The sequence below is a fragment of the Macaca fascicularis genome, chromosome 1 (genome assembly GCF_037993035.2).
Source record: "Macaca fascicularis isolate 582-1 chromosome 1, T2T-MFA8v1.1".
In the NCBI taxonomy this organism is placed as follows: Eukaryota; Metazoa; Chordata; class Mammalia; order Primates; family Cercopithecidae; genus Macaca; species Macaca fascicularis.
Window position 1 is genome coordinate 175,304,678 of NC_088375.1, and position 12,129 is coordinate 175,316,806.

General features: G+C 37.5%; 1 protein-coding gene across 19 annotated transcripts in view; it reads right to left on the reverse strand.

The window, feature by feature from the left end:
- The window catches only part of FGGY (FGGY carbohydrate kinase domain containing), a 452,310-nt gene that overhangs the window by 361,359 nt on the left and 78,822 nt on the right, over nucleotides 1-12,129 (reverse strand). For all 19 annotated transcript variants that reach the window (XM_074005584.1, XM_065521686.2, XM_065521719.2 and 16 more), the window contains one exon: nucleotides 9,813-9,901. In XM_074005584.1, the coding sequence (XP_073861685.1) occupies nucleotides 9,813-9,901 (89 nt within the window). The remainder of the gene's footprint in view (nucleotides 1-9,812; nucleotides 9,902-12,129) is intronic.

Genomic DNA, 12,129 nt, shown 5'->3' on the forward strand with positions numbered 1-12,129 from the left:
GAAAAGAATGAGCCCTTATGTATTTAAGTAACTGTTATTTTGAAATTTCTATTATTTCTACTATCATTAGTGAAGAGAGAAGGATATTTCTTCTGTAGAGAGTGAAAACACTCTTCTTTCTCAAAAACAACAGTAAAGAATATCTAATATTTACTGGTTATTTCTCAGCACTATCAAACATGCTAAAAAAATAAAGTGGTGAGACAGGATGACTGAATCCTTCCTAGAATTTAGAAGAGCTGCTTTAAATACCACTGTTCTGAGAAATCATCCTTCAACACAACCATAAAACCGTGCAAATCAAGGAGCTTTAGCATCAAGCATATCAGAGGTAACTGTGCTTCTCCCTCTCACTCTCAGACACCTTTAATTTTTAATGTTATGACATTCCCTGGGGAATCCTTGCCAAAAAAAGTTACTTCTAGGATGATACAAATTCAATCAATTTTACTTTCATTCCACAGATTTATAGTATTTAAAAAAATGAATTCTTAAACCACAATAAGAGACTACTTTCTATCTACTACAATGGGTATAATTTTTTTAAAGAAGAGGGAAACAAGAGCTGGGGAGGATATGGAGGAATTAGAACTTTCATATATTTCTGGTGGGAATGTAAAGTGATGCAGCCATGGTGGAAACATCTGGTGGTTCCTCACCAAGCTAAACTTAAAATGACCCTATGGAAACCGCAATTTCACTCCTTAGATATACAACGAAAAGAACTAAAAGCAGACACCCAAAGATACTTATATACCCATGTTCGCCACAGCATCATTAACAATAGTCAAAAGGTAGAAATGATGCAAATGTCCACCAACAGGTCCATCAACAGATGAATTGACAAGCAAAATGTAGAATATGCACACAATGGGATGTAATTCTTCAGTCACAAAAAAGAAAGGTTGACACATGCTCCAGCATAGACACACCTTGAAAACATTATGTTAAGTGAAATATGCCAGATGCAAAAGCATAAATACTATATAAATCTACTTAGATGGGGTATCTGGAATAGGCAAATTCATAGCAGACATAAAGTAGATTAGAGGTTAAGAGGGGAGAGGGAGGGATAAAAATAGTAAAGTTTTTATCTGCTCACTCAGCCATGGGCGGTTCATGAGGTCAGGAGTTCAAGACCCACCTGACCAATATGGTGAAGCCCTGTCTCTACTAAAAATACAAAAATTAGTCAGGCGTGGTGGCGCACACCTGTAGTCCCAGCTACTCTGGAGGCTGCAGTGGAAGATCGCTTGAACCCTGGAGGCGGAGGCTGCAGTGAGCCAAGATCATGCCACTGCACTCCAGTCTGGGTGACAGAGCAAGACCCTGTCTCAAAAAAAAGAGTGGATAGGTAAAGGGGGAAATGGGGAGTTATTATTTAATGGGTAGCAGTTTCTGTCTGGGGTGATAAGTAAGTTTTAGAAATAGATAGCGGTAATGACTGCACACCATGGGGAATGTAATTCACGACACTGAATTATATACCTGAAAATAATTAAAATGGCAAATTTTATGCTATATGTATTATTAAAATTAATAAAAATAAGTAATGTAATCTCCAAAAATCATTGAATAGTATACTTTAAATTAGTGAATTGTATAGTATGTGAATTATATGTAAATATGTATACTATATATATCTGAAGCTGTTTTCTAAAAAAATCAACTCTTAGATATGCAAATGAGACAGCAGATGAAGAGGCCAAGTACCAAGGAAGGGATGTGGACTGTAGTCACAGGCAGGTATTAATGTGCAAGTTTCTCCCTTCTTCTCCTGCTGCTGCCTCCACTCTCTGGGGAGAATGAGACTTCCACCCGACCTCCTCTCTCCACTCAGAGAAGCACCAGAGGACACAGGGTTGACTTTGCACCCCATCCTCTTACTCCATTTTCTCCAAGAGGGAAGGGGAAATTCATGTAATCATTAAGAGACTGGAATACATTAAGCCACATTTTAAGGGTCACTGTGTTAAAGACAAGGTGATAATAATGAGCTCACACTTTCACTTCCTATGCCCAAGTGTGACCAGCATGGCTTCGCACTGCCACGTGGTAATCAAACGCAAGCAGGTTTGGATTCATATTGCTAAGGTGCTAGACTTGAGATAGGGTTGGCAAATCGGGTCTTCTTTCTTGCCCCAACTCCTATGTATGTACACATAGCCCTAACATGCAGACAGGGTTTAACCACACTTCTGAGCTGTATTATCTGTCTAGTATATTAGAAGTTCCATACACTAGAGGCTAAAGAGTATTTTCTCAGATAATAAGACAACTTTTCACTCCTCATTTAGCTAATATTTTTTAATGTAGTCTCTATCAGTCAGAACTCCAATGGCAAGAGAGAGTGAGAGGCCCTCTGAATCCTTAACAATAGGGATACCTGTAAGGGAATATGAGGATTAATTTTAATTGCCTTAAGTGTGACAATGATGTTGTGGTTATAAAGGAAAATGTTGTTACTATTGGGTGATCAGGTGGAGAATACTGTGAGGTCTGCAATTTATTTACAAATGATTCAGCAAAATAATCACATGTCTATGTGTCAGAGGTAGGTAAGGTGTGCACTAGAGAGCACAAAAGTAATAAAATGTTAATATTTGATTAATGTAGGTAAAAGGTATAAGGGTGTTCAATATGCCCTTCTCTCAAGTTTTCTGTAGGTTTAAATTTTTCTGAAATTATACTGCAAAAAAATTTTTTAAAAATTCTCACCAAAATTAAAGAAAACACTGAACTCCAATACAAATATTAGCAATTGACATAAATATCATTGAAATATGTAATACTAATTGTCATAATTAGTAACTGACAACGACATACATAAGTGGTTGATAAATATAAGAAAAATTAATCGCATTCAATAATCAAAAATACAAATTAAAATAAGATCCCACGTCAAGCCCAAACCCTTGACAAAATTAATATTGATATAGGATAGAAAACTATACAGATGTCAAAAATATTTTTAGATATTAATATGAAAAATACAACATATTAAGTAAAAAAATAAGTTGTACAAAGCATATTTCCAATTTATTAACAAAAGAAAAATCAGTAGAATAAGAGTCTAAATAATGGTACTGTATTTGAGATACTATGAATTATATTTAGAAAACGATCAACAACCCAACATAATCACCTCCTGACAGATTAGTAAAAACTCACAAGATGAATAACAATACAATAATATCCTTTATAAATCCAAAACACAGAGAACCACACAAATCAGAAACATAATAATTATTTTAAAGGGACTTCAGTTTCTAAAAGCCATAAATTCATCTCTTTAAAGGAAAAGGTAGAATATTTACTAACAACCCACACAGAATTGTACATTATAATGGAGGGGAAAGGAAAAGTAAAATGAATAAGTAGAATATGTAAATTTAATACAAAGAAATATAAGAAAAAATAAGCCTAAGATTATAGCAATTCAACCCTGTTTTCACATATGCCACAGAAATGTCTCAGAAATTGTCACATTTAACCTGTAAACCAAACTTACAGAGTGTCTCTTATTTGTACATAAGAAGCCTTGTAAACAATTTATTTTAGTTCAAAGCCATAAAAATGGTGAACTGAGACAAGACAAATAAAGAATAATTCAAAGTAATATATGTAGATACTACAGTCTCAAGAAAATGAAGCACAACTACTCCCCACTCCTTATGTGTGGGCTGCACATAGTGACTTCCTTCCAAAAAGTACAATATGGTGGGGGTGGAAGATAACTTTATAGTGGAGAAACCTGACAAACAGTATCTCAGCCAGGTGATCAAGTTGAACATCAATAGTGATAAGTTGTGCTAAGAGTGTGTACGCTTGATATGATGAGAAAGGTATTTTATCTCTGTGGTCTTCCTCCCAAAAACAAACTACCCAAGTCTCACCATGAGAAAAACATCAGACAAATTTCAATGGAGGGACATCCTACAATATACATGACCAATACACTTCAAAACTATCAAAGGTATCAAAAAGAAAGAAAGACTCAGAAACTATCACAGCCAAGAAGAGCCTGAGAAGTCGTGACTAAATGTAATATGGTAAAAAGGCCATTAGGTAAAAACTAAAAAAAATTGGAATAAAGTATGGAATTTTATTAATGATAATATATCAATATCAGTCCACTAATTACGACAAATGTATCATAATGATATAGATATTAATGGGAGAAACTGGATATCAAGCATATGGGAATTCTATAATGTCTTCACAAGTTTTCTATAATCCTAAAACTATTTTAAAATTAAAATTTTATTCAAAATTGTAACTAAATTTAATAGGACATACTTTTAAATAATTTATATGTCTACCCTTGATCATCTAGGATTAATTTCTCTCAGACCCCCAATGTTAGAAAAAGTTCTACTTCCCTTGAACAGCAGTAAAGTTTTTATCTGTTCTACTCAGTTAATCTTGATCAAGCTCTGTCTTTGCTTTGGCCACTAGGAAGCTTGGAAACAAATTTATTAGTAATTATGAATTCTCTAAAGGTTCTCTAAAGTTCTTAGCTTCAGCTCAGTTATCCTATCATTATTTTCACTCTATTCTGATTTTTTTCTATTTTGTACCACTTTTTCTTATATTATTATTATTAGCCACCTCAAATCTCTTTAGAGGGAGAATTTATACATATATTTTTCAGGCTACAAAAAAATTATACTATTCAAATGTATGACTTCCCATTTCTCATGTCATCAAAATTGTAGACAGTAACCCACTTAATAGCAAGAATGTGGCTAATAACTAAAGCATTCTGCTTCAGTTCTTGAATTGCAAAGCGGTAATGACACCACCTGCTGTAAGGATGGTCATGAGGACTAACAGAGCTAACATTTGCTAAATATGCCTAGCACAGATAAAGGAAAGGCGCTCAATAAATGATAATTACCATTATTATTATTAACAAAAATAGCAATAATTATTTTCATTAATATAAGAAAAAGAATGGAGCTGAATTACAAAGTAATCATGGGCCAATTGGTGATTTTCTCAGTGACCCAGATAAACAAAAGTAGCTGCCATATTTCGGAGGATGAGAACAATAAAAGGGGAGAATGGGGAAAAAAAACAAAAACAAAACCTGAAAGAGAGGAGAGGAAAATGGAGAAGGAAGAGAGAAAGGAGAGGTGTTCTTACACATTGCCATTGCCAAAAACAAGTTTGAAAGCTTTTAGACAACGTGAAATTCAATCACTTGTTAGTCTTAACTCTACTAAAATATATTTTTTAAAAAGACTCTCTAGCCTTTTTGGCACTCACTTTCCCCAAAGCCTCCCAAAATAATCACATGTAAGAGCCAAATAAACACCAAATTTCAACCTCTCCTTGGCCCAGAGGATGCCAGGCTGGTGTTCTATTACCCAAAGTTTTTTTTGGAATTGGCATATTCAAATTCAGACCTTCATCTTCCTTACTCTAGAAGAGGGAACAGACAATGTGGATTTTTTATTAAAAGAACCCGTTATTGTGTAAATACTATGTGCTACACGTTTTACCCAGAGAACCTCTAACTCTTTTAATAGCCCTGAGAGGGCTTATGGATGAGGAAATAAGGCTTAGGAAGGTAAATAATTTGCTCCAGGTTCTTGTAGACAGCACATGATGGAGACACTGAAACCAGGTCAGTCTGACCACAAGGACTTCCCTCTTTCCTCTATGCTTAATGTAAAGACTCATTGCCAAAACTGATAGAGAAAGGGAACTAAATGAAATCGCTAACACCTTTAAAAAGCTTTCTCGGCATTGTGTTACAAGCTTTCTCTACAATAACCCCATGGAGCAGGTGTTGTCATTATTTCCATCTATAATCAAGAAAGCTCAGAGGGGCTCCTTGTTTCACCTTAATATGCAAGTAAAAATACAGAAGGGAGAAATATTGAGTAAATAGGAGAGAGAAAGATAGATGCAAGCTGTAAGTGGGCCAGGGGAAAGGGCAACCACCTTTGCAAGAGGAACCTGGTATCCCAGGTCCACAGGCTTTGCTCTCTGGAAGAGAGGGAAATGGGAAGGGAGGTCTCTGAAGGTGCTCACAAATATGGGGTGAGTGGGGGAAGGGGATGATTAACTTATACTAATGAAAATAGAATGAGTCATGAGTGTCACAGCCAATAAAAATGGCAGGGATGACCAGACAGCCAATAAATCATTTCTGAGCATTAAACTTTCTGCTTCCTCAAGGTTTGAGATTGTCAAAGGCAAGGCCAGAAGCCCCCAAGCATGTTCTGATAAGTTAACAAGACGCTCTCCACTTTGTGAACCCAAAAGTATCTGAGACAGATCTCAATCAATCTAGAAAGTTTATTTTCCCAAGGTTAAGGATGCACCCATGACACAGCCTCAAGAGGTCCTGATGACAAGTGCTCAAGGTGGTCGGGGCATAGCTTGCTTCTATACATTTTAGGGAGACACAAGACATCAATCAATACATGTAAGGTTAATACTGATTTGATCTGGATGGATGGGCAACTCAAAGCAGGGGCTTCCAGGTCATAGGTAGATTTAAAAATTTTCTGATTGGCAATTGGTTGAAAGAGTTATTATCAATAGAAAAGAATGTCTGGGTTAGGATAAGGAGTTGTGGAGACCAAGGTTTTATTATGCAGATGAAGCCTCCACTTAAGCTTCAGAGAGAATAGATTGTAAACATTTCTTACGAGACTTAAGGTCTGTCTTGATGTTAGTGTTAGTTGGCTTTTCCTGAATTCTAAAAGGGAGGACTGTATAAGGAGGAATGTCTGACCCCCACCTTCCCATCATGGCCTGAACTGGTTTTTCAGGTTAACTTTGGAATGCCTTTGGCCAAGAGAAGGGGTCCATTCAGATGGCAGGGGGCCTTAGAATTGTATTTTTTGTTTACAACTTTTAAATTCAAAAAATTCATTAGGTCCTTAAAACACTTCCCATCTCTCACTCAGAGTCACATCCTACTTTCATGCATATTCTGTTAGGCAGTGTTATCCAAAGGCACCTGATCATATACTACCTGGGCACTTGTTAACAAACAAATTCTCACATCTCCCATGGAGATTCTGATTCATTAGGTTGAAAACTAGAAGATCTGGGGATATGCGTTTTGAAAAAATCATTCAAGTAATTCCTATAATCCAACTAATTTGGAAAAATTGCTTTAACAGGATTCTCACAAGAAGTTTGCAAGATAGATATAACAATCCCCATGCTATAGACAAAAAGAGTGACACTCAAAGAAGGGAAGAGATTTGCCCAAGGTCACACAACTAGTGTGGTAAAATCAAAGCTGGTAAGTCATATTGTGAGTCCACTGTGTGTATGCATGCCACCACACTTAACTCTATCTGAGCCACAGCTAGCTTCAAAAAGCCCTCTCCTTGGTCCCTGAATATGGCACTGGAAACCAGGAAATGGGACACAGAATACCTAGAGCCATCAGAAAGAATCAGGGAGGCAGTCAAAGTGCTGAGTACAACATCAAAGAAAAAGAGAAGGAAAGTCAGGTTCTCCTCCATCTCTAGTTCCAGCTTTGAGTCCTCTGGGTTTGCAGGCCAATGGGGTATTGCCTATATACATGACAACTAGCACTGCTTGACTAACAAACAAGACCATTTGGCCAAAATGATCAAAACATTTCTTTCATGGATATACAATGATGGAAAAAACCTAGAGAAAGATTCTCTCAGAAATAACTTTGAACAATTAACGTCACACCAAAAGAGGAATGCCCAAGATGATATCTTCACCTACACACTGCCCTCCCCACTGGTGATAACTATAATGGTGACTAATTATACCTTCCAGGGTAAAGCTCACACCACTCATCCAGGGATCTCCTGCCAGAGATGGCATGTACCTGAGGTTTGCAGAGGCCATTTTCACAAGCACATGCATCTCTCTGCCCCGGGACCTTTGGCTAATGATTGTTTAATCGCAAGGAGGTTCGGGGTTGCTGACATTAAGAATGACATGCTTGTGAAACGTTCTCTGCTATCTCCCTGCTAGAAGCCCCTGCTGCTGAATTATCACACCCTATCAACTCACTACAAAAAAAAAAAAAAAATGAGATAGGAGAAATGGTACTGCTATTTCCGGCTTCCCTTGAGTTTAAACAAGAAGGAAAGAGGGAGGATTTGGCCCCTCTCTGAATAAGCTGATTTTAAGATACAATACCTGCCTCTCCTATTATTAGAGGTTTATCTATCCTCTGGGAAATGATTTCCTTCCTCACTGGTTTGTTCAACCCAGATTCTAAATCTTTTTCAGATGAGAAGACCTGCCCTGACCTTATACATCTCCTTAAATCTGAGGTCATCATGACAAGAGGCTTGTCATACTTAGAGATTTCATATCCAATCTGCCTATATATCCCCAAACATACACTCACTCTGTTAATTATAGCAGCCACAATTTCACACTCAATGAATATTTTATACAAGTCTCTGTTGTGTAGCAAATGCTCTATTTTTAACATTCATAATTTACCGAAAAATAGTTGTTGACTTCAACATATATACTTCTACAGTATGGGATAACTGAGGTACATTTACATAAAAAGCAAACAAGTATATAACACATCCATCCAATTAAATCAGCTTCCTTGAATCTCCTAGTTAACATTAGAGGCCAAAATACACATACACACACACACACACACACACACAGAGATGAGTTATACATCCCACAATGACATTCCAGTCAATAACAGACTGCATATATGACAGTGGTCCCAAAAGATATTAATGGAGCTGAAAAATTCCTATCACCTAGTGACATCTTGATGATCCTGACCCTGTGTAAGCCTTGGATAATGTGTGTGTTTGTATCTCAGTTTTTAACAAAAAAGTTTAAAAAGTGAAAAAGAAAGTTAATAGAAAAAAGCTCATTGAATAAGAATATAAAGAAAGTATTTTTATACAGCTGTATAATGTGTTTTTGTTTTAAGATAAGTGTTATTACAAGAGTAAGAAAGTTTAAAAGTTTATAAAGTAAAAAATGCTACAGTAAGCAAAGGACAATTATTAAACAAATTTTTAAAATAAATTTAGTGTAACCTACATGTACAGTGTTTATAAAGTCTATAGAAGTGTACAGTAATATCCTAGGCCTCTGCATTCAATCACCACTCACTCACTGACTCACCCAGAGCAACTTCTAGTCCTGCAAGTTTCATTCATTATAAGCGCCCTATGTAAGCATGCTATTTTTTATCTTTTACATTGTGTTTTTATTATATCTTTTCTATGTTTAGATACACAAATAAGTACCATTGAGCACAATGGCCTACAGTATTCAGTACAGTAACATGCTCTACAGGTTTGTAGCCAAGCAGCAATAGGCTATACCACACAGCCTAGGTGTGCAGTAGAATACACCATCTAGATTTGTGAAAGCATACTCTATGATGTTTGCAACAATAATGAAATCGCCTAACAACACATTTCCCGGAATGTATCACTGTCCTTAAGAAACGCATGACTCTGTGTGTGTGTGTGTGTGTATGTGTTTATTTTTTCCTTTTATTCATCATGTAAAAAGTGCCTTTGGAAAAACCCACATTTCACTCTGGATTTTTTGCATCTCTTTCAAACGTGAACAATTTTAATGAATGGTCTTCACCTTGGATACTCACATTCCAGGGCTAATAGGAACAACAGTGTTTGGGCATGTGCAGTGGAGGAGGAAGATAGATTCAAGATGTTTCAAGTATGCAAAATCACATGCAGATGTACCAACAGTATATCCAGTCAAAGAGAGTTAAGAAAGCAATATATACACAGACATCCGAGAATGGAAGAATGCAAACACAATCCAACTTGTAATTAACATACCGTGCTGTGACACCTGTTGCCTTCCATGATAAGAAGTCTGGGAGATCAAAGAAATGTCCCGCCTTATCCCAGCAAGTCTCTCTCAAGTTCTGCCAAATTAAATATATATTAGAATCAATTATGGGGTTTTTCTACCATCTCCTCTTTCAATAATATTTCAAATTTTTCAAAACAAAAGCATAGCCAACAATGCCCATTGAAACATCTGTTCAGGAGCTTGGTGGGGGTAGGAATAATATAAAAGCAGTACTTATACAGGAAAGAAAAACTGACAATTCTTGATCCTTCCAAAAACGACCACAATTTCCCTTAAAACCCTATTTGCCAATATGGAGGGATAGAAAGCTGTATTAGTCCATTTTCACACTGCTGATAAAGACATACCCGAGACTGGGTAATTTATAAAGAAAAAGAGGTTTCATGGACTCACAGTTCCACATGGCTGGGGAGGCCTCACAATCATGGCAGCAGACCAGAGAGAGAAATGAGGGCCCAGCGAAAGGGAAAACCCCTGATAAAACCATCAGATCTCGTGAGATGTATTCACTACCACGAGAACAGTATGGGGGAAACCACCTGCATGATTCAATTATCTCCCATCAGGTCCCTTCCACAACACGAGGCAATTATGGGAGCTACAATTCAAGATGAAATTTGGGTGGGGATACAGCCACCCATATCAAAAGCACACTCTGTAAGGTATATAATCCATCTTTCCGGTGAATGGTGATGGACATATAAAATTTCAGAGCAGATATAAGCTGGAAAGAAGCTGTACTCAGAAACTGCCCAACGAAACTAAACGTGCCCTGTCACACAAAATTCTACACATGCCAACTGGTTCCAAAGGCAATAGAAAAAAAGATGGTCCCTGCCCTCAAAGAACTTCCAGTCTAAGTCAAAGAGAATGGCCACATAAGCAAGCCACTGTACATTTTAAAGATTTGGTTCTCTATATTGCAAAATGGCCAGATTTTTTCTTACTGCTGGGCATTTTCTTTCCTTTGCCACTTCTGCCTAAAACATTCATTCCTCACCCACCACCCTCTGCCCTCCCAGGATCCACATCATCCCCCTTCCTCATTTGGTTAACCCTACCCACTGCCATTCCTTGCAGGGTTTCCAGGATCTCCTGCTCAAGTTTAGGGCTAGCTGTCATACAACCCATACCACCCCTACAATCATTTGTGTAATGTTGATATGGTTTGGTTGTGTCCTCACTCAAATCTCATCTTGAATTGTAGTTCCCATAATCCCCATGTGTCACGGGAGGGACCCTGTGAGAGGTAATTGAATCATGGGGGTGGTTACCTCCATGCTGTTCTCATGATAGCGACTGAGTTCTCACAAGATCTGATGGTTTTTATAAGGGGCTTCCCTTGCCTTCACTCTGCACTTCTCTCTCCTGCCACCCAATGAAGAAGAAGGTATTTGCTTCTCCTTCCGCCATAATTGTAAGTTTCCTGAGGCCTCCCCAGCCATGCTGAACTGTGAGTCAATTAAATGTCTTTCCTTTCTAAATTACCCCGTCTCAGGTATGTTTTTATTAGCAGCGTAAGATCGGACTAATACAAATGTCTTTCTTTCCTGACAGACTGACTATAAGCTCTGTGAGGTCAAGGATCTTGTCAGTCATGTTCACCATGATATTGGATGATTGTCTCCTCTCCTCCACCCCCACTGACAGGACCCTCAGCTGCCAAGTAGAAACTATATAACTCTCATCCCCTTACTACAAGCACTTGGTTGGACCAGGTTTAGACATGTGACCTAGTTGTGCCAACCAGATTTCTTCTCCTAAGAACTTAGAATCAGGACCCAAATGGAACCGTTTCTCTTCTGCCTGTGAATGGAACTGGAGATGAGATAAAGTTGAAAAGCATGAAGTGGCCATTTTCTGCCAAATACCTGAAGAGGTAGAATTTCAAAAACAGAATAGTAAAGAAGACAGAGGCACTAGCAAGAAAGGTTTCCTACCATCCAGACAACTTTCCATGTCCTGATTTCTATTACTCCCTCTCCAAAAAGTTACAAGAAAAGGAATTATAAGCATAGGAGTATCTCTGGGAACCTAAGGGCAACAATGCAGAAGTTCCAAAAGAGGCATATTTCAGTACCTGCCACAGGGTAACACACAGTAGGCACTCAATAAATATTGGTTGAATTACTAGACAAACTGCTGAGCTTCACCTTCCAATTCCTCTTGTGTGAGCAGTGCTTCAGTTTATAAAGGGCTTCCACATGTGTTATCTCCTTAGAGCAACACAAAAGTCCTGGGCATTATTATATCTATTTTATGTACAACTGGCCTTTATCA